The sequence below is a fragment of the Danio rerio genome, chromosome 7, assembly GCF_049306965.1.
Source record: "Danio rerio strain Tuebingen ecotype United States chromosome 7, GRCz12tu, whole genome shotgun sequence".
NCBI lineage: Eukaryota > Metazoa > Chordata > Actinopteri > Cypriniformes > Danionidae > Danio > Danio rerio.
In genome coordinates this window covers 30,233,888-30,257,555 of record NC_133182.1, presented here as the reverse complement: position 1 = coordinate 30,257,555, position 23,668 = coordinate 30,233,888, and the positions used below count along the sequence as shown (strand labels likewise).

The following is a 23,668-nucleotide window of genomic DNA, read 5'->3' as shown; positions in this document are numbered from 1 at the left end:
TTTATACATTAGTTTAAAAATATATCTTCCTTTTACTTTATTTCTTATTAAAAATATATGTGTGGTGAGTTATACACACACACACACACACACACACACACACACACACACACACACACACACACACACACACACACACACACACACACACCCCATATATATATATATATATATATATATTAATATTATTATTGCTTGAACTGACATTACAAGAACATCAGAGCAAAGTCCAAGGGATCACAGACAGTGAGACAGATCTTAAAGAAGGTTAATAATATACATAGTCATAAGAAAAAATATAATCACATACAAACGCCAATAGCATACCATTGGGCAAAAAGGGAAACAATAAAAAAATAATAAGAATTATTGTATTATTAATAATAAAAAAATAATACTAGAAATACTAAATTAAGTAAACAAAATTAAACGAATGAAATTACAATGATAGCTAAATAACCATAAGGAAAGCAACTACAATCGAGGATCTTCTTTAAATACATATGCATAACATTTTAGGAGGGAGTAAATTCTATTCCAAAATGAGCGACGGGTGGGTTATTATTTGCGAATTTATGTTTGTGAATGAAAAACGAGCCATATATGATAAAACAAATCTGATGTGTTCCAGGGGTTTATCTTTTGGACTATTTATGTGTGGTGATTTCCTTCGTGTGACGTAATAAAGAATGAGCTGCTGTGTTCCGATGCGGTGTTGTCGTAAAGCTTCCTAGTATTTTCGAGACCGCCAGCCATCATAAGGACGGGAGTTAACGCTAGGCTGAGCTTTGCGCTCCGGCGACAACTAAAGAGCAATCATGACGAGTGGGTATTGATTGGTATTATTATTTTTATTTTTGAAAGATATTATATCAGCTTCAGTTATCATTTATGAAAGTACTTTAAGTTAATCCTCATTTTAAGAGCAGTACGACAGCAAGGCTAACAAACTAGCCAGTTAGCTTATTCTGTGTAAAGTCCACGAAATCAAATCACAAGAAAATCCCTTTAAGCCATCAATTTACAGTGGCTCTAGTGAACGTTAGTTATTTATTGCATATGATAGAACACAGAAAACATGTGTAATCTAACGTTAATAGTTTCTTTAACCGGAGATGACAGATGTTTAACATTAGCAAACTTAAACTGCAGAGTCAGTAATATTGTGTACTACTAACACCATTCAGCAAAAACCCAGCGGGAATCATTTTGTCTTAAGAGAAATCGTTTTATTAGAGCAGAGAGTCGTTTGTTTTGCGTTATCGTCGATCATTTGTCTCAGCGTTTTGTACGGATGTTATTGTTGTGAAAGCTCTCTGGCGCCCTCATTGCCACGTCGCATCACTGCCACACATTATTGTTATTAATGTATGTAGATTCACTGAGCATAAATCAGTGTTTGCAAGTTTTTCTGTACAACGTCAACTTTTGTACACAACCTCACTTTTGTACATTTTACTGATCTTCTAATCGCAGAGACTAAAGGTGAAATAGGTTAAAAAAAACAATAGTTCACCCTAAGATTAATTACATTAAGAACTGCTAATATTTTTTGTATTTAATTACCAGTTTTCTAACATGTTTTGTATTAATGTGTAACTGTGCCCTTATTTAATGAAATGTGTGTTCATTTTCATATATTTTTGGGACAAAAATGCTTACATTGGATGAATTCTTGTTCAAAATTATTGTGTGTGATTAGCCAGAGTCTTTACAGAGGCGATGTAGAATTTTTTTTATTAGCCCATAATTAACAAAATAATGGGATTAACCAAAGGAAATAGCAATGTTTTGAATAATAGTATGTTGCATACAATCAGACATATTAGGTATGTACTAATCCATTTGTAAAGAAAAAACATCAGATTACAGATATGAATAAAACTGTAAAGTCCGGTGTATGTAAGATCTGCTGAAGTGGAGATTTATGGCTCAGTGCAGATGAAAAAGACCCTCATTTTCAGAAAAAGTCTTTAAAATATATTGTAATTGAAATTGACAGACATCGATTTATAACATGTGACTTAAAAATGTATTTAGGATTTTTCTTTAATAAATAAATATGCTGAAAAAATAACATTATGAAAAGCCCAAGTCACACACACAAAAAAAAACTAAACTGGTGTATTTAAAAATCATGTCACTGTTTGCAGTGTCTCTCGCTTTTTAATAGAATGGGAATAGTTTACTCAAAAAATAAAAGGTTCTCACCAGTTACACATTCTCCAGTATCAGCAAACCTTTATTAATTTCATTTATTTTTCCATTAAACACAAGGGAAGATATTTATAAGAATATTTAAAATCAGTAGCATTAATTTTTTTTAAATTTAAGAGTGTTTAAGAAAGCCATTAAGTGTTTTTGATTTGAAGTAAATTAAGTAAATTTGTCATCCTGCAGGGGGAAATCAGCGTGAGCTTGCCCGCCAAAAGAACGCTAAGAAGCAAACTGATAGCTCCAAAGGGAAGAGAAATGAAGATGGCCTCTCTGCAGCTGCCCGCAAGCAAAGGTGCACAACCTAGAATAATAACACACTGATCCTGAAATGGATTGTTCACCCCAGTTTTAATTCTGTCATTTACTCATCCTCAACTTAAGTGGCAGTTCTAGTTTAAATTGCATCCTGGGCGATTCACCTCATAAATAACAGAAAACAATCCTAAATGTAACTGGAAAACAATGTAATGACAGAATTGGAGTGAAATGCTAAGATCACTAAGAAATATTTAGCATGAATGTTAATTGACAATTCTATAGAATACAAAAATAAATATGTTTTATAAAATTATCGATTCATCTTAGACTCGACTCAAGACTGAGATTTAATGTTATTAAGTCTTACCTTCCTGACTCTATCCATCCTTTCTGTTTTATAGCCATGCTTAGTCAAAATAAGATCATCATCATATTATAAGCTGTAGTTTTGTCAACTTGCAAAACTCGCTGCATGTTAACACCTCGTGGCATAAAAGTAACAGAAAAGGCTTTTACTCCGATTTCACAGTGCATGAGCAGTCCATGTTTTATCGGCGTGCATGTAAACAAGAGCATGAGCAGCATGTGAGGCGGGCAAGAATGTGTCAGTTTGCTTTCACCAGCGTTGTTTCGGTTGCATATAGAGAATAACAAATCTTACGCGTGCAAAAGACGCCAAATGCGAATAGCCTCTAACGCATTTATTCTGGTATTACCACTCTAAATGAATACATTTGCATAAAGTAAATTGTATCTTTCAAAGCTTACTGGGGCACAGATGATTTTTACTGGGGCATTAGATTTATGTATTTTAACCATCACTGCTGTTCAGGACATGTTCGAGAGGGATAGTTTGCCACTGGTTTGCACTGTCTCTCTGTGCCGCCCCCAGCTAAATGCCACTCTGGGTGATCGCCCATATTGCCTAAACCTCTGTCACTGCTCCTCTTGTTCTAAATCTGTTTGAGCTTCTTTTTTTTTCATAAAATATTCCTTTGTGCCCTATCGAGGAATGTTGCAGAAAAGCAGACATTGACCTCTATAATAATTTTTATGTTAACTATGGATGTCAATGGCTGCTTTTTTCCCAACATTCTTCAGAATATCTACTTTTGTGTTCAACAGAACAAAGAAATATAAAGGTTTAGAATCACATAAATATTAGTACATATTGAGGCAGTTTTCATTTTTTGGCAGAATTATCCTCCTGAACAGCAGTAATGGTTAAATACACAAATCTAGTACTTTAAAATATTACTCCACTGATAGTATCTTTTTTCAGTTGTATTCCAGCAAAAAGACTTGATAAAGTACTGATTGATGAATGTTTATTTTGGCAATTTTGTTTATTTTAAATAAACCTCTCTGGATTTAGATAGTAAAACACAATTATGAACATGTTCACAATCAAGCATTTCATACAGCAGGTATAAAGAGCTCAATCTCTTGTAGAATATTTTTTTCACAAACAACAATTGAGCCATTATTATATTCAGCAATATCATCTTAATTTCTCATGCCATTAGTCTCTGATTTTGAGTTCTTGTCTCACTGAATTTATAAAAATGCTAACTTTAATTATAACTTTTGCAGCGTCTGAATAAATGTATTCAAGAACAGATGCATGGATCTCTCTGGTTTTATTTAATTTGTAAACCAATTAAACAGGTTAACTGAAAGAATTGGCTCATTCACCATTTGACTTGCATGCCTCTGTGTGGTTCACCTTTTAGATGTATTGGAGCAAAAATCATGATATTATGCTTTGGAATGTAGTGATTAGGAATGGGACGATAACCAGTTTCAAGGTTTACCATGGTTTAGAAAAGTATTCTGTTAAACCATTCCTAAGGTTTTTTCCCCATGTTTTTCGCTATTTTATTTAGTTTTTTAGGGCAACAGTATCTCCAGCAGAAAATGAACCTCTACATCAAAAGCTACTGGTCCAAAATATTTTAAATGTTTCTTAAAATAAAATAAAATATATTGTGTTCAATGGGACATTTAAAAAAAAAAAAAAAAAAACTTATTTTGGAACAGTAATCACAATACCATGAAACTGTCATATTTTTATCCAAGGTTATCATACTGTCAAAATCTTATACCGGCTCATAGTAATGAAAATATTTCCTAAAAATGTGAACTCTGATACTTGGAAAATGAGTGTTAAATGGACATTTAAACAGCAAAGTACATCTTACTAAATGTATGATTTTGTGTGTGTGTGTGTTTCAGAGATGCTGAAATTATGCAGCAGAAGCAAAAAAAGGCAAATGAGAAGCCAGAACCAAAAGGCAAATAACCAGAGGACAACAGAGTTTTGACTGAAATGGCATCCAAGATCTTTTTTTCTTTTGTCAAGACAGAGTATCTTTCATTGTGTAGATGTGGAGATTTTGATTCTATAAAGTTTCATCCCAAACTCCATAATGTGCTTGAAAGGGCATATCAACTATACAGTACATAATGATTTATGTTCCGCTGCGGAGGAGAGCTTTTCTTATGTTCAAATAATCAGAGCAGGCCCAAATAAATGGGAGTCTCAAAATGTCTGGACCGGCATTGTAATCTTGTATTTTTGTATCAAGTGCCCTTCTGAATAAAATGTACATTTTAATTCACATCTAGCGATTAAACGGTTGTCTCTATAATGTTTTAACCATTAACAACTTTCTTTACTTTGATATACAGAATGATCTATATTGAATTTCATTATAGATCATCCATAGAATAACCATAGAATTGTTTAAAAAAAGTCATTACAGTATTCAAATGATAGCTTCTCTGCTATCATTATTGGTATAAAAAATGCATTTCACTTATTCTTTTTCATCTGTTCAGTATCTCCATTTTTCTAATCATTTGTCTTCTTTTGCTAATTCATCTTCTATTCTTTATCTTTCTTTAATCTCTGCATACACTGTGAATCAGCATGGACATAATGTCTTAAAGGTTTGACGACCAGGGGTTTTTATTGAGGAAGCCTGTTGTATCTACCACTTGGTGTACATCGATAGATTCACTGTATCTTCTGTCCTGCTGTTATAGTCATTTTTCCATTGTTTTGCTTGGACGGTGATTGCTTGGAGCAGTTTCATTCTTCTGGTTGTGAAATCATCAACATAGACATACTTCATTAAACTTTGCAGTTATCATTGTGCAAGGATATGAACATGTTACTCTAAATTAGGTAAAATAAAGTCAAGCTGGTATCAAAGGTTTTCCATAACTGTTGGCTAGTGTATTTTGGAATTGCCTTGAAAAAAATAAAAGATGTGTATGGAGTCAATCTAGGGCCATATATAGTTGCAAAATAAAAGAAAGTTTGGCAAAGAAGAAAGAAAGTATTGAGCAAAAATAAATAAATGCAAATCTCCAAAAATTGCGAAGCGAAAATTAATTTTTGAAAAAAAAAAAAAGTTTTGCAAACAAAAATAAAAAACAGCAAAGGGAAAACTAAGTTTTGTGAGAGAAAAATTTTATTTGCAAACATTAAAAGAAATGCAAATAAAAATCAAGCAGTGCAAAAAAATTGCATGTATTCAACCGTGTTTTCAATTTGCACTACACGTTTCTGCACATTTCACTTTGTGGCCCTGATCTGAAAAGGGGCAGAGAGTAAAGGGAACCTACAAAGTGAAAACAGCATCACAAAATCCCAGTTAACTAAAAAACAAATCAAAAAGAGCATTGCAATTGACTGGACGGGTTTTGTAAAGGCAGTACAAATATAGTTGTTGTTTTTTAATTGCAAATAAAAAAAATTTTTTTTTTTTTTTTTGCACTGCTTGATTTTTATTTGCAGTTCTTTTTTTAGTTTGCAAATTTCATTTTTATTTCTCAAAGCTTAACTTTCCCTTTTGCAGTTGATTATGTTTGTTAGCAAAAAATGTATATATATTGTTATTTTTTTGGAGATTTGCTTTTTATTTGCTCAATATTTTATTTTTTTGTTTGCAAAAGTTTCTTTTATTTTTAAAGTATATATGGCCCTAGATTCACTCCATAGATGTGTGCTATCAGAATTTAGTAATTTAAGATTTTGTTGTAATCATTTTAATGATTATTTAAAACCTTTTAATTGAAGTGTTTTGAATAAAAATGTCTTAACAAAATAAGATTTAATCAAAGTTATACCATTCACTAACACTAACAGAGAAACCATTATACTTCTAATGAGAAGTAATCCCATAATGCACTGCAATAGAAATACTTGAATTTGACATTAAATTAATTAAAGGTTTATAGTAAAAACAAGTTAAACAACAGATTATAATATGGCTAGTTTGAATCTCTGTACACAAACTTTAGAAACCAATTTGTCAATATAAATGAACCAATATCAGTGTGCATGTGGTAACCAGTGGGCTATTTTGCAAAAATCAATGAATTCATTTGTATTTTTATATATATTATATTTACCTTTAAAATGTTATTACTTTGAATAGAGGTAGCAAATAGAATACAGAACAATTTCCATTTTAGTGTAACACACAAGTCTTATTATCAGAATGAGGTTAGCTTGCTGTTTACTTTAGTTGTGATGACTTGGCCACTTAAGGCAGGGCATTTATTTTTATGTTTTGCTGTTTTATATGTCTTTGGTCTTTAATTTCTTTGGTGAATTTTGTCAGATAATAAAACTGTTCTGGGGACAGTGTCCTGACAATTTATCCTACTCATCAGAATATGCTACCAACACTATTTGAATGGTTCTAAGGTTGGGGTTAGGTAGGTTGGGGCAATATTACAGCTTCATATCACATACTTACACTGGTATTTTAAATATAATTTAAATGTGAGAATATACAATCGTACTGCATTATAAAGAAAATGAAAAAGAAAAAAAAACATTTGGGAAAAAGAAACAGAGGGGAAAGAAAAATATTATAAATAATTACAATTTTTTTTAAAAAGCCTTTCTTGTACAAGAGTTAGAAATAGTTTTAAAATAATATTGCTTTTCAATAAGCAAAATGTTTAAGAAGGTTTTTAGTTTGAAAAATTACAATTATGTATATAAAATTTTGTTATAAAGATAAGATTAAGAAAATATATTTTCAATTATGTAAAGTTTCTGTTTTAAACTTAACAAAACCAAACCATAGTAAGCAAGTCTTTATCAACATTCTCAATTCGAGTAACTGCACTGCCAGAATAAGTGAGGGACTCGGGTTGTTGCTAACAAAAGGAACAATTAGTATTAATATCTTTTTTATATCTTACTAAGAGTATTCACTGGATATGATGAATAATTCTAAACGAAACTTCCTTTATCTAATCAGTATTTAAGTAGCTATTTGAGATGAGCCATTTAAATTTTTCTTAAAGAATTTTAAATATTTAAAGATTTCCAATAAAAGGTAACTTTTGGAGCTGATACAATTGTATTGAGAAATAAAGAGTGTATTGATTTGTTTAAAGAAGTTGCAGAGAAACATTATTTTCCTACTATTGTAGTAGAAGGATCAAAAGGGGGAAACAAGGACAGGGGATGCCTTGGAATAACCTAATAACTCCAGATGGTTTGGCATCAAATACAACAGCAAATTCTTTAGGGGATGGGAATATTGAATCGATTAAGAAATTCTTTATAATTTAATAAATGTCCATTTGCAATCATATTTACACTGGTAGCAAAATCTATAATGGGTAGCATATTGCGTCATCAATATGTGCTACCTACTTTTTGAATGGAAGGTAATAAGTACAATCTCTTAGTTCTGCTACCACACACTTCTCCAAATACGTCAAATCCGATTTTTAGTAAATCACTTTTATTCACGAATCGTTCAGACGGGGGAAAAACAATCCGACTCACAATGTCGTTTACACAACAGTTTTAAAAAGAGACCCATAGATAAACGATAACTTCAGAGTGACATACTTCTGACCAGACCACTGTACTGATTAATCAATCAAACATTGTAGAGACATTGGACCAATCAGCTGTAAGCAAAGTGACATAAATGACGTAAACGGCGGGTCATTCTAGCATGTAAACAAGCAAAATGGCTTCCCCGTATCTGGAGAATCCTGTAGACATCGGAGCACAAATTGTGCAGAGGGCTTTGCGCAGAGAAAGAGTTATCCGAGATGTACAAAACCCGTTGGCGTTCTCCGACGAGCACTTATACGAGAGATACAGATTCTCGGCGGAGGGAATGTTATATCTTTGTCGGCTTCTTGAGCCCCATATCAAAAACCCGACGCGACGGAGCCACGCGACTACTGTCCCGCAAATGATCTGCATCGCTCTGCGTTTCTTTACAAGTGGCACATTCCTGTATGAAGTGGGCGATGCCGAGAAACTCAGCAAAAACACGGTCTGCCGAACCATTCGCAGGGTGGTTATTGCGCTCCAGAGATACATAAACACTTTCGTTGCGTTCCCTGGTCATCTACCCACTCAGGCCATAAAAGAGGGCTTCTCCCAAATAGCCGGTAAGATGGGTTAATACACTGGGGTAATATAATTTTAAAACAATATTTTTTTGCTAATAGGGAGATCATATTATCAAAATACAACATTGTCCACAGTCAATTCAATAGTGCTAATATTGTTTTAAAGTCACGTTTATATGTGATTTCAGACTGAATTTTCAAATATTCAATACATTTTGAAAATTCTGTTTTAATATTTAATTGAAGTCCAAATCAGATGTGGGAATAGAAAACCAACCTAATGATACCTCAATGATTAATACACTAATAAATGCACCATCAACCATTTTCTATATGGCTTGTTGAAGTGATGTTGCATTTTTCAGAAATGAAAAAATATATATTTTCATCATTTAAAATGCAGTAACTGGATAAACATTTCGTTGTCTTGAATGGACCTTTTGATATAAAAAAGCTTCTTTTTTTAACAAATCTCTGTCATATATCTGTCTTATGTTGTGACTGTCTAAAGAATAGTTCTAAATGAAAAGGGAAATTTGTAAAAAATCATTTAATAAATACCTCAGACTAGGGCTTCATGATATTGGAAAAGTCTGATATTGCGATGTACACAGTTTCTCAAGTTGGCTTGAATAGCTATATTTGATGTCTTTTTCTGGGAAGTGTAACCATATTCAGGTACAGAAATTGAATAATGGCAATGCAACTTTGCTTTGTCTTGTTTCTAGTACAAATATCTAAACCAAAATTATCTGCTAGTGGGGTACATCAAAATATTGTATTTTTGCTTAAAAATGTAAATTTTGGGCTAGAAACAAGACAAAAGTTTTAAGATTTAATTATAATTAAATACAAAACAAATTTCATACTTCCAAATATCATTTTTGTGCCTAAATGTGGCCAAATTTTAAACTTTTTGTGTAGCACAGACTTTAAAAACACATGCTTTATAGTTGCTTTTATTCATTCATTGATTTCCTTTTCGGCTTAGTCCCTTTATTAATCTGAGGTCGCCACATCGGAATGAACTGCCAGTCACGTTTACTGCATATATATTTACTAAACTTTCACTCTGCTATGGTTAAACTTAGCAGTCATTCTACAAATCACTTGTTCTGCAGCTCCTGGTCAATTATAATTCAGACTCAACATCCTTCAAAAATGGTTTTACAAAAATAATAAACATTTTACTGCCTGTTTGTCAACTGCCATTATGCAATCGCTAAAGAGATGAATTGATCTTTTCAAAGGATTACCTGGAGTTATCGGAGCAATCGATTGCATACACATTCCAATCTCTACGCCAGTAAAAGAAATCGAGGCTACTTTTCTTAACAGGAACGCCACTCACAGCATCAATGTTCAGGTACAGGGATGTTGAATTTATACATTTTCAACATACTGTGATGCTAACATATATTTACCTACTACATGTTAATTACAGATGACTTGTGACCATCAGTGTTTGATCACAAGCCTGGATGCCAGATGGCCTGGTTCAATGCAGGACAACCAAATTTTCGAGAAGTCAAAGTTATGTCAACGCTTTCAGCAAGGTACAGTAAAAACTGCAACTGTAGGCAGCACTTAATGAAAATGGAGTGTTATTGTGACGCTGGTCTTTCTTGGTGTACATTGACAGGGCTGTTCGATGGTGTGTTGGTGGGAGACGGGACTTACGCATGCCAGAGTTTTTTGTTGACTCCCTATCCTGAACCAAAGACAAAACCACAGCACGAGTTTAACATAGCCCTGAGTCAAACCAGGCTCAAGATAGACAACACTTTAGCCATTTTAAAGGCCCGATTTAACTGTCTTCGTGACCTTAGAGTGTCACCCGAACGTGCGTCTCAGATTGTGGGTGCATGTGCTGTACTCCACAACATAGCCTCTATAAGGAAGGAGCAGATGCCAAGTGAATGCCAGCAATCCAATGATGATGTTGACTCTGTCTCCAGGGACCATCCCGCTGGGAGGGCTGTCAGACATGCCATCACAGAAGAATTTTTCATGCAACATTCAATAAAGCAAAATTGACAACGCAAATACATTTGCACAATTTTTTATTACACAAACCTTAATTTTAAGTAAATTAGTACTTAAAGGGGACTTATGTAAAAATCACTTTAAGAGCTTTAAATTAGGCATGTCAATTTTAACGAAGTCACGTGATCGATGATCATTTAAATTGATGATCAATTAATCATTAATCACCACTCCATCATAAACACAGAGTTTTGAATGATTTTATATATTCAACTACCAAACCACCCAAGCCTTTTCCATTAGAAGATATACAGTTATCAATAGCCCAGTCCTTATAAACAAATCGTTTATCAAAATGCATACGAATCTAGGCTATCCTGAAGAATAAGCCCCATATAGAATACTTTGTATTCAATGCTTCATGAACAATCATGCATCAGAAAGATGTCTTTGGGTATCTTCATCTGGAGATATTCAGTGAGGTTTTTTATTTATTTATTTTTCCTTGGAGAGAAATCTGAATCGTCTCAAATCTATTCTAATCAATTTCCAGTTGTTTTTAAAACAATTATTCTGACTGCTTAACACTGAAGTGGATTTTTAAATGGTATTGCAACAATTAAAACACTGGGTGTCATTTACTAAAACTACTAGGTCAATATTACTATGTAGTAATCATAACTAATAGTAGTGGTATTATAGTAATAGTAATATCTAGGTCAATAATAATTCTTAAATTAAAACTGTGAATCTGATCTTTTGTGTTTACTTTCTGAATGAATCCATGTTTTAATCAGTTCAGACAGCGGTTTACTTCTTTGTTGAATGATTTATTTTGAGGAATAGTCTCACTCATAAGACAATATTACTACCACATACTGGAAGTGTTGGATTCTTATTTTGAAGATTATTAAAAAAACATTTCTTCAAATGCAATAAAGTACAATAAAGTTTATTCTTTGAAATAAAGGGATAGTTCACACAAACAAAATAATTTTGCCATCATTTACACACTACGGTGCCATTTCAATCTGTATGAATTTCTTTGTATAGATTATATTTGTAAACCTTTACTTACTGCTTTTCACATTTAACACAATAATGAATTGAAATCTTTCTAAGTCAATTTCATAACATTAAACAGAATTTTTACAATAATTTGCATTATTTCAGTTCAGGATACCCAATAATAACTTTCAAGTATTTTTATTTTATCTTTGGTTAGTGTGTGTGTGTGTGTGCGTGTGCGTGCGCGTGCGCGTGCGCGTGTGTGTGAGAGAGATGAGATGAGATGAGATGAGATGAGATGAAGAGAAGAGAAGAGCTAACAGTAACTGGCATTGGTCCATCTCTAACAAAATTACACAAGCTGTAAGTTCTTCTGGTCATTCAGATGACATTTTCTGTCTGGAGCATCAGGCCAATCTTCAACTGTCCAGAATCAGGTGGTTTGTCTTGGTCGGGCATCTCAGCTGAGACCTGTCCACTATGGGTGACCCTACCGGTAACTGTGAAGTACCAGTGGCATAGCTCTCAGCATCACTGATGCACACAAGCCCTCACAGCACGTCAAGCTGCAAACCGTGTGAGGGACCCTAACCTACCCTGACCCAACAGCCAACACTAACAACCACTAATGTGCCAAAAAACACTCAGAGGAGACCAACAACGCGCAACACACCGCCTAGAAAACCTTGCTAAACGCCTGCCAACATCCAGCAAACCATCCAAAAGAGCACTGACAATCACAAAACCCTCCAGCAATGTGATGAAAACTTGAATGAAATGTCAAATGTGTTGTGTTGCAAACTTATTCTAGAACTATATACAATATATACAATATGTACATACGTGCCCTTGATCCTTCATCTGGCACTATATGGTGACTCAGTGCCTGGGCTTCTTCCTTCGGGGCTCCTTGGGCAGCGGCTCTTTGCTGATGTCCACCATGATCCGAGGAGGGATGCTGGACCCAGACCTGCTCTCAGTGATGACCACACGTCCATCAGCCTGCACGGTCTCCAGCAGTACAGGCCGGTCCAACTTCTCCCACAGCCGCTGCTTCATCTCCAAGCCCCACTGAAGGTTGTACCGGCCTCGGCGTCTCTTCATGGTTGAGTCCATCACACTATGGAAGATGTGCTGATATTCTTGCACACTCCGGCCGTGGATGGAGAGCGGCTCCTCCTGTGGACACTCACCCACTGAGGAGACTGATGCTGCGGGGCGGAGGACAGGAAGGACAGCTGCGTTTCTCAAGTGTTTCTCCTCCAGTGAAGTGTCCGACTTGCAGCTGTCAGTGTCCGGCCTGGCCGCCGCTGCGCGCTCCTCAACGGAAGAGACGCGCTCCAGCTGGAAGTCTCTCAGGTGAGCAGGGAGAGTCCTGGCCCTTCTCGAGCGCCTCAGCGTCATCACGAACTCCAAAACAATTTCCCAAATTAGACAAACAGGTAAAACTCAGTCAAAGGGAGATTTGTTTAGAGTTTTGTAGCGCGATGATCAGGATTGATAACTTTATAGACAGTTGTGTGGATTTTTAAACCTACTTAAGTTGCCGTGGTGACAGGGTCATTTAAATGTAAACAATAATTGATATAGAGCAGCACGAGCTGTATGTACAGTGCAGTTCTTGTTAAATGGTAATAAACACTGAAAATATCTTAATTATTGTTTGGTATAATAATAAATGGCCCATATATCTAAATAAATATTGTGGCCGTTTTTTTTAATAATATTTAAATTTTTTAACTTGAAAGTCGTCATATTTCCACGTCAGAAATCTAGTCACGTTAGCAGGGGTGATGTGAACCAAATGTCATGTTTAAATAATTTTTTGCTTTTAAGAGAACTAAATTAATGTTTAACTCCCTAAGAACTGGCAATTAATTCCAAAGAGAAACGCCTTCTATTAACCTAACTTTTAAAAAAAATCTCTGCTCACCAAACTGCTACAAAGCACAGCAAAAACTATCCAATTATTATTATTATCAATATTAATTAACGTGTGAGTAGTTTTTTTCAGGACTCTTTTATGATTAAAAAACATCCTTAATAGTCCCTTAAAAGCCCAGCTTTAAGTTTTATTTTCCTTTTTTTTTTTTTGTTTAACAGAGAAAGTAAAGTTTCACAGTATGTCTGATGATATTTTTTCTTCTGGAGAAAGACATATTTGTTTTATTTTGGCTAGAATAAAAGCAGTTTTTAATTTATTTAAAAACCCCTTTATGGTCAAAATTATTAGCTCCATTCAGCTATTTCTTTCGATAGACCACAACAAACCATTGCTTTACAATAACTTGCCTAATTACCCTAACCTGCCTAGTTAACCTAATTAACCTAGTTAAGCCTTTAAATGTCACTTTAAGCTGTATAGAAGTGTCTTGAAAAATCTCTAGTAAAATATTATTTACTGTCATTATGGCAAAGATAAAATAAATCAGTTGTTAGAGATGAGTTATTAAAACTATTATGTTTAAAAATGCATTGAAAAAAATCCTATCCATTAAACAGAAATTGGGGGAAATATATATATATATATATATTTCTGTACTGATAAATGATAATTTAATAACTCTTTAACCCAAATATTTTGCTTAAAGAAATATAATTTCTTTTTCATTTTGGTTTGATGTTATATTGAATGATGCTAAAAATAATTAATAGACTTTATTTATATTAACAATCCCAATTTAAATACAGTTGTGGCAAAAAAGAGACCAAGGTAAAGACTTTCAGTTTCTCTGCATTTATGGGTTAGAGTGAAATGTTAATATTCATTTTATTCTATAAACATCTGATAACATTTCTGCAATTTCAAATAAATTATTGTCATTTAGAGAATTTTTTTTCAGAAAATGGCAACTAGGAAAAATTGTGACTAAAAATGAAGTTTTGTAAATTGACTAAACTCCCTTGAAGCTAAAACTTTAGTATTGTGTTGACCAAAATGAACATGTCTGAAAACGTACCTTCTTTTTAAGCAATAAAAGTTTAAATGTATTTTTTATTTAAAAAATAAGTGTCACTAGACACTAGATGTCTGTCTCATGGACTAAAATCCCACCTGAAAGAAGCAGAGGAACAGGACACTAAAATACTTAGAAATAGAAATTAATTCATGTGCAAAATATTGACTATTGTGAAGTAATTTGCCCTTTTTTATTGTGCATATCATGTAAATGTACTCCTCTGTTATGAACAAGCTAAAGGAATGGCTCGCCCAAACATGAAAATCACCCCATAAGCATTCATACCCTGAGGTTGACTTGAGGGGGGAGTTAATTTTGGGGTAATTTTCATTTTTGAGTTAATTATTTCTTTAAGCTGATTTTGTCAATATGCTATCAAAAAAGCAATCAGAAAATGAGCAACTGTGATCATTGTATGTGTTCTAAATCTGCTGTCCAGCGGAGAGTTCCAAAAACTGTGGGATGGCTTTTGAAGGTTGACTGTCGCTTTTAAGATGACCAGCCATTCTGGATCAAACTCAAGCTTCTCGTTGGAGTTTTCTTCACAATCTGCAATGACAAAACAACTGAATCTACTTCTGGATCTCACTACATACTAAAACATGCTGGATGACAGAAACAGCAGGATCATTACCTGAAGAAAGACATTCGTCAAGTGAGAGAAACTTGCTGATATTCGGGGCAGCATTATTCAATATACTTAGCCTGAAGTGTCAAACAGCTCATTGTTATTCATTTTAAACTGAAATCTACATTTTTTTTTTCTTAGCCTTTTCCACACATTTTATGTCTGAGGCCTGTGACTGCAAGAGATGTACAATGAAACTTGAGTTTACATTGTAATAAATAAAAAATAATAAAAATATGCAAGCCGTTTGCAAGTAAATTGTCTTTGCTTTGTTTAAAATAACTGTTATGACACTAAAATTTAAATATGGATGAAAAAATGTTCCACGGGCATACGTTGCCTAGTTAACCTAACTAACCTAGTTAAGCCTTAAATTAAACCTTAAGCTGAAAATTTTGAAAAATATCTGGTAAAACATTATGTACCATCATTATGGCCATGGGTGCAAATTTCATTTACAGTAGGGGAACAATAAATATTAAATTTGTTTTAAGGGGACACAGATAATAGTTAGATTGTACTGTAGATTGTGACTGTCCCCATAGAGAAAATCTTGGCTTCTATCATTGTTACTGTAGAATGGAGACTGCGTCATTACGGTTATTTTCAAAGACTTTCTTAGGTTCAAGGACAAAACTGATTTTTCTTCAAAACTATCAAATACATTGTTTGTGATGTTGTATACAGTCACGCCATCAACATACAATAAAATTTAAACATGACTGTTATTGTGAAAAAGATATGTAAAACAAGTCATGTTTGGCAACAAAATCAATCATTAAATAGTGAATTTAGAGTAACTGCTCTATGTAAAAAAAATCATAAAGAAAGTAAAACTATTATAAAAAATAATCACAGCAATAACAATGAATTAAAAAAGGTCTAAAACTGTATTTAAAACTAATTAGGGCACTTAAGAACACAATAGAAATTATTATAGAAAAAATACAGTGGGGTTAGGTTGGATGTGGCAAAGTGCTCATTTAGTAATAGCGCAGCTAAACAATATGCTAATTGTGGCTGTTAATGTTAAGTTAACATTATGCCAAGTCGTCAAAAATAAAACAATGCATGGGAAACGGCTTTGGTGTGTTAGTTGCAGTGCACTATGTAACAAGCTATTGTAAACAAGCTAACGTTAACTAGATAAGAAATGGTTTAATTGCTAACAGCAGATTCATGGAAACTTACATGTAATCAGCATTTTTGCCGCAACAGATTTGAAATGAGTCTGCATCAACTAAAATGAATCGCTTCATTTAAAGTGGATAACATACCCTACTTACTGGAGTTCAACATTAATTGAGCCACAGCCACACACCTTCAATACTATCTAAGATTGGCAAAGCTTAAAATAATTAGTTATTAGAAATTAGTTATTAAAACTATTATGTTTAGAAATGTTTTGGAAAAAATATCTCCGTTAAACAGAAATTTAAGTTCCCCATTTTTCCCCAGTTTTGTTCCCCATTAATATACACATACACAGCATCCCATATTGGAAGAAAAACACAGAATTGTTGACACTTTGCAAATTTATTAAAAATGTAAAACCAAAATATCACATGGTCCTCCTAAGTATTCAGACCCTTTGTTGTGACACTCATACATTTACCTCATGTTCTGTCCATTTCTTCTGATCATCCTTGAGATGATTCTACACCTTCATTTGAGTCCAGCTGTGTTTGATTATACTGATTGGACTTAATTAGGAAAGCCACACACCTGTCTTTACACCTTACATCTCACAATGTCAGAGCAAATGAGAATCATGAGGTCAAAGGAATTGTCTAAAGAGCTCAGAGACAGAATTGTGGAAAGGCACAGATCTGGACGAGGTTAAAAAGAAATTCTACTACACTTAAGTTTCCTAAGAGCGCAGTGGCCGCCATAATCCTTAAATGGAAGACGTTTGGGATAACCAGAACCCTTCCTAGAGCTGGCTGTCTGGCCAAAATGAGCTATAAGGGAAGAAGGACTTGGTGACAGAGTAAAGAAGTACTCAGAGATCACTGTGGTTGAGTTCCAGAGATGCAGTCAGGAGATGGGAGAAAGTTGTAGAAAGTCCATCACTGCAGCCATCCACCAGCCAGGGCTTTATGGCAGAGTGGCCGTACAGAGGCCTCTCCGCAGTGCAAGACACATCAAAGCCCACATGAAGTTGGCTAAAATGGTGAGGAATAAGATTCTCTGCTCTGATGAGACTAAGATAGAACTTTTTGACCTTAATTCTAAGCAGTATGTGTGAAGAAAACCAATTAAATTCAATTCACCTTTATTTGTATAGTGCTTTTTATATAGTGTCAAAGCAGCTTCACATAAAAGGACATAGTAAATTGGAACAGTGTAGTTTATTTTTTGTGTGTTTAAGTTCAGTTCAGTTTAGCTCAGTTCAGTGTGGTTTAAAAATCACTACTAAGAGTCCAAACACTGAAGAGCAAATTCATTGATGCACAGCTCTACCGATCGCAAACCATGCAAGCTATAGGCGACAGTGGAGAGGGGAAAAAAACTTCACTAATTGGCAAAGGTGAAAAAAAACCTTGAGAGAAACCAGACACAGTTGGGCGCGACCATTTTAATTTCTCCGCTAGGAGAGTGTGTCTGAGACTTGGACGTTATCAGGAAGGTTAATCCGTTATTCCAGAGCTTAGGAGCCATAAATGAGAAGGTTTAACCTCCCTTACTCGATTTTGCTATTCTAGGTACTACCAGAAGCCCTGATTTTTGAGATCTTAAAGATCGAGTTGGATTAAAGCTAGACAGAAGGTTGGTTAGATAAACAGGTGCTAGAATATTTAAACTTTATATGTAAGAAGCAATATTTTAAATTCAATATGAAACTAACTGGCAGCCAGTGTAAGGAGGATAAAATTGGAGTGATATGATCATATTTTCAAGACCTGGTAAGAACTCTAGCAGCTGCATTTTGTACTAATTGAAGTTTGTTAATAGAGGATGCTGGGCAGCCAGCAAACAGTGCATTACAGTAGTCCAGCCTAGAAGTCATGAAAGCATGGACTAGCTTTTCTGCATCTGAGATGGATAGCATACTTCGTATCTTAGCGATATTTCTCAGATGAAAGAAGGCAGTTTTTGTGACATGGGATATATGATATTACAAAGTTAAATTGCGGTCTAACATGACACCCAGATCTTTTATAGTAGAGCTAACGCTAACTTTGTATCCCTCTAATTGTTATTGTAGAGAGTTGCGAGATCTTCTGTGTACAGGATTTAGGCCCAATAAGTAATAATTCTGAGTTTAAGAGAAGAAAATTGTTGGTCATCCAGTCTTTAACATCTCTAATACACTCAGTTAGCTTAGACAGTTCAGACATCTCATCAGGTTCAGTTGAAATATACAATTGAGTGTCATCTGCGTAGCAGTGAAAGCTGATCCCATGTCTTCTAATAATGTCTCCCAGAGGTAGCATGTAAATTGTAAACAGCAAAGGGCCTAAAACTGATCCTTGACGCACCCCGACTTTACTGGGCTGACTTGTGAAGGCTGTCCATTAATATTCACAAACTGGTAAGGGTCAGTAAAGTATGACTTAAACCATTGTCGAGCCTGTCCCTGGACACCTGTAGACTTGAAGCGATTTATGAGGATATTGTGGTCAATGGTGTCAAATGCCGCACTAAGATCGAGCAAAACTAATAGCGAGATGCACCCTTGGTCAGCAGCTAAGAGTAGATCATTGGTTATTTTCACTAATGCGGTTTCTGTACTGTGAAGAGCCCTGAAACCTGACTGAAACACTTCAAAAACATTGTTTGTCTGCAGAAAGGAGCATAATTGGGTAGAAACAACTTTTTCTAGTTTCTTTTAGACATAAATGGAAGATTTGAAATAGGCCTAGCTAAGTTGCTGGGGTCTAGTTGCAGTTTCTTAATAACAGGCTTAATAACAGCTAACTTGTAAGAATTTGAAACATGGCTTAAAGATAAAGAAGCGTTTGTTCCAAAGGTGCGTGGCGGGCGAGGTGAGTCGAACCATCTCGATCAGGTTCCTGAGGTCCTTCTTCAGGATATCCATCTGCCGGAGCCCGGTGTCGTTCGTCCCCACATGGAGGACGACAGCACCGGGGCTCTCGGCAGCACTCAGGATAGTGGGTATCTATGTAGAAATATTTTTAACATGGGCACCAGGGAAGCAGAAAGTGTTACCTTTGGAGGAAGCGGCGTGGATGTGGCGAACTATGGAGTCCCCGATGATGGTTATAACGCGACCCGTCTCGCGGAGAGGGGCGAATCGGTTCTCCGTGAAGATCTGGAACACGGGAGGAGGAGACGTTCTGCCCCGAGACCTGGCAAGCACCTTGCGCTGCTGCACCCAGGGGCCGTGGTAGCCGGGTGTCGGCGTGAACAACGCCTGGGCGAACCGCATCCTCAGTGCGCTGGGCCTGGGCAGAGAAACACATGGGGTTGAGGTAGAGGGAGTTATGTGGATGTATCGTCCACTTACCTCAGACGAGGCGGCCATAGCATGAGGTACAACGAGCAGAGCTCGTTCCCGCAGTCGCGTCCGCTTCACCTCGAGGGAGCGAATCTGGCACTTCACTGCTTCCAGTGCCTCAATCAATGCTTCTCCTGCACTCAAGGACAGTAACACAAGCGACATTGTACAGGGTGAAAAGCAAGGCCAGTAAGAAAATGAGTAAGTGAGAAAATTAGTGAATAGAAGAGGTCGGTAGCTTTAGCAAGCTAAAGCAACAAACAACAAGTGGATGCTCGAGGGACAGAACGTTTTAAAGCAGATTTGTTTGTATATATGTATTAAGGGTTTTTTCACCCTATGTAGGAGAGACAAATACTTAGCGAACCCTTTTGTACTATTTAGATACTAACATGCACCCTTGAGGTATCAATATGGACCTTTTAGGTACAAATTTTAACCTTTTGAAAAGGTAACACCCCAGTGACAGCTTGTGTACCTTTTATTTCTGAGAATGTAGACGAAAACCTCCAGAGTGCTCAGGACCACAGACTGGGCTGAAGGTTTACCTCTCGAACAAGACAATGACCCTAAGCACACAGCTAAAACAACGAAGGAGTGGCTTCACAACAACTTTGTGACTGTCCTAGAATGGCTCAGCCAGAGCCCCGACTTAAACCCAATTGAGCATCTCTGGAGAAACCTACAAATGACTGTTCACCAACGTTTACCATCCAACCTGACAGAACTGGAGAGGATCTGCAAGAAGGAATGGCAGAGGATCCCCAAATTCAGATGTGATAAACACATTATTTCATCTTTCCCATAATGACTCATGGCTGTATTAGATCAAGAGTGCTTCAAATAATACTGAGCAAAGGGTCTGAATACTTATGAACTTGTGATATTTCAGTTTTTCTTTTTTATAAATTTGTAATACTATAAATCTGAGTGTGTTGATGATAAAACATCATCAATTTTGTCTTTTTTCTGTCAATATGGGGCACTGTTTGTACATTGAGGAAAAAAATTAACTTAAATGATTTTAGCAAATGGCTGCAATATAACAGAGTGAAAAATTTAAGGGGGTCTGAATACTTTCCATACCCACTGTGTGTGTAGATAGACAAACATATATATATATATATCTCTCTGTTACAAGGAAAGCCGTGCAGTAGTCTGTGTGAAACAGGCCTCATCCAAAGATAACCAAAAGATTTTATTTGTCAACAGCACATAGTAATGGTGAATGAGGACCCACCTGGTGCTGCATCAGTGTTGCATTGAGTGCAGGTGAGCAGAGATCCGCTATCTAGACTGCAGGTGCTCAAGAAACTCAGCAGCAGCAGCAGCAGCAGCAGCAGGGCTTCCCAAAGTACTGGTCTCCACTTCCTGTCTGAGGAACTTCTTCCTGTGCACAAGAGCATTTGTGTTGCTGTTCTGAAAAAATGTATCATGAAAAATGTTTCTTCATGAAGATGTCTTTGGGCATCTACGTGTGGAGAAATTCAGTGAGAATGTTAATTTTATTATCATATTAGAGATTATTCTGATGTGTCTTAAATTCATTCCAATTAATCTCCAATTATTTCTAACAAAAATGTTAATCTAACACTGGAAACTGGATTTTTAAAATGTTTTGCAGTAATTATAAAACACTGGGTGTCATTCACTTAAAAAACTAGGTCAGTAGTAATATGTAGTATTATCTAGGTCAATAATAATTCTTTAATTAAAACCCTGAATCTGATCTTTTGTGTTTACTTTCTGAATGAATCCATGTTTTAATCAGTCCAGACAGCGGTTTACTTCTTTGTTGAATGATTCATTTTGAGGAATAGTCTCACTCATAAGACATTACTACCACATACTGGAAGTTTTAGATTCTTATTTTGAGGATTATTCTTCATATTAAAATACAATAGAATACAAAAAACTTTATTCTTTGAAATAAAAGAATAGTTAACAGCATTTAAATCTGTATGAATTTCTTTGTTTTGTGGATTATTTTGTAAATGTTTACTTGCTTCTTTTCACACAATAATGAATTGAAATTTTCTTTTGGTGGTCATTTCTGAGTCAATTTTACATTTTTTCTGCAATACTTTGCATGAATTCAATTCAGAATAACCAATAATAACTTTTAAGTGGTCAACTAATTTGATTCTTCCCCAGGGCCGTAAGCATTACATGTTTAATGAAATAATCCATTCATTTTATTTAAGTGATTTAGTGAAAAGAAAACCACCAATGTCAAGACATTAAAAAGGGTTTTTTCAACAAAAAAATCTTTAAATATTAATATTAAATATTTTACAAATAAATATTTAATTATTTGTGTGCGTGTGTGTGTGTGTGAGAGAGAGAGAGAGAGAGAGAGAGAGAGAGAGTTTGTGTGTGTCATATTGCAGAGAAACTATAATTTTGAAGTTCTTCTGTCATTCAGATGACATCTTCTGTCTGGAGCATCAGGCCAATCTTCTACTGTCCAGAATCAGGTGGTTTGTCTTGGTCGGGCATCTCAGCTGAGACCTGTCCACTATGGGTGACCCTACCGGTAACTGTGAAGTACCAGTGGCATAGCTCTCAGCATCACTGATGCACACAAGCCCTCACAGTACGTCAAGCTGCAAACCGTGTGAGGGACCCTAACCTACCCTAACCCAACAGCCAACACTAACAACCACTAATGTGCCAAAACCACTCAGAGGAGACCAACAATGCGCAACACACCGCCTAGAAAACCTTGCTAAACGCCTGCCAACATCCAGCAAACCATCCAAAAGAGCACTGACAATCACAAAACCCTCCAGCAATGTGATGAAAACTTGAATGAAATGTCAAATGTGTTGTGTTGCAAACTTATTGTAGAACTATATACAATATATACAATATGTACATACGTGCCCTTGATCCTTCATCTGGCACTATATGGTGACTCAGTGCCTGGGCTTCTTCCTTTGGGGCTCCTTGGGCAGCGGCTCTTTGCTGATGTCCACCATGATCCGAGGAGGGATGCTGGACCCAGACCTGCTCTCAGTGATGACCACACGTCCATCAGCCTGCACGATCTCCAGCAGTACAGGCCGGTCCAGCTTCTCCCACAGCCGCTGCTTGATCTCCAAGCCCCACTTAAGGTTGTACCGGCCTCGGCGTCTCTTCATCGTTGAGTCCATCACACTATGGAAGATGTGCTGATATTCTTGCACACTCCGGCCGTGGATGGAGAGCGGCTCTTCCTGTGGACACTCACCCACTGAGGAGACTGATGCTGCAGGGCGGAAGACAGGAAGGACAGCTGCGTTCCTCAGGTGTTTGTCCTCCAGTGAAGTGTCCGACTTGCAGCTGTCAGTGTCCGGCCTGGCCGCCGCTGCGCGCTCCTCAACGGAAGAGACGCGCTCCAGCTGGAAGTCTCTCAGGTGAGCAGGGAGAGTCCTGGCCCTCCTCGAGCGCCTCAGCGTCATCATGAACTCCAAAACAATTCCCCAAAGTAGACCAACAGGTAAAACTCAGTCAAAGGGAGATTTGTTTAGAGTTTTGTAGCGCGATGATCAGGATTGATTACTTTATAGACAGTTGTGTGGATTTTTAAACCATCTCAAGCTGCCGTGGTGACAGGGTCATTTAAATGTAAACAATAATTGATATCAGCGTTAAGTCAATTAGCGCAGCACGAGCTGTATGTACAGTGCAGTTCTTGTTAAATGGTAATAAACACTGAAAATATCTTAATTATTGTTGGGTATAATAATAGATGGCCCATAT

The 23,668-nt window shown here is 35.9% G+C and overlaps 3 protein-coding genes across 3 annotated transcripts; 2 read left to right on the top strand and 1 right to left on the bottom strand.

Moving 5' to 3' along the window:
• The first annotated feature begins 735 nt into the window (after nucleotides 1-735).
• On the top strand, nucleotides 736-5,808 carry serf2b (small EDRK-rich factor 2b). Its single transcript, NM_001160335.2, is given in 3 exon segments — nucleotides 736-825; nucleotides 2,401-2,509; nucleotides 4,711-5,808. Coding segments are annotated over 3 exon segments (183 nt in total). The 5' UTR covers nucleotides 736-818; the 3' UTR covers nucleotides 4,778-5,808.
• Nucleotides 5,809-8,468: 2,660 nt separating this feature from the next.
• Nucleotides 8,469-10,926, top strand: harbi2 (harbinger transposase derived 2). The gene is given in 4 exon segments (NM_001128809.2): nucleotides 8,469-8,919; nucleotides 10,131-10,246; nucleotides 10,325-10,436; nucleotides 10,523-10,926. Coding segments are annotated over 4 exon segments (1,056 nt in total). The 5' UTR covers nucleotides 8,469-8,486; the 3' UTR covers nucleotides 10,918-10,926.
• Nucleotides 10,927-13,978: 3,052 nt separating this feature from the next.
• LOC141375453 (uncharacterized) lies at nucleotides 13,979-23,067 on the bottom strand. Its single transcript, XM_073908908.1, has 5 exons — nucleotides 22,966-23,067; nucleotides 22,807-22,933; nucleotides 21,165-21,314; nucleotides 19,636-20,058; nucleotides 13,979-15,383 (listed from the first exon to the last, which is right to left on the bottom strand). The coding sequence occupies exons 1-5, from the start codon at nucleotides 23,065-23,067 to the stop codon at nucleotides 15,199-15,201; spliced, it is 987 nt and encodes a 328-aa protein (XP_073765009.1). The 3' UTR covers nucleotides 13,979-15,198.
• Nucleotides 23,068-23,668: the final 601 nt, after the last annotated feature.

Bases quoted from the DNA above. Each gene is read 5' to 3' on its own strand.
- LOC141375453 (XM_073908908.1), bottom strand. From the start codon at position 23,067: ATGAAGAGACGCCGAGGCCGGTACAACCTTAAGTGGGGCTTGGAGATC. The intron at 22,934-22,965 runs GCTGATGGACGT...CACTGAGAGCAG, and splicing joins TACTGCTGGAGATCGTGCAG to GTCTGGGTCCAGCATCCCTC. The intron at 20,059-21,164 runs GTGGGTCCTCAT...CCTTGAGTGCAG, and splicing joins CAACACTGATGCAGCACCAG to GAGAAGCATTGATTGAGGCA.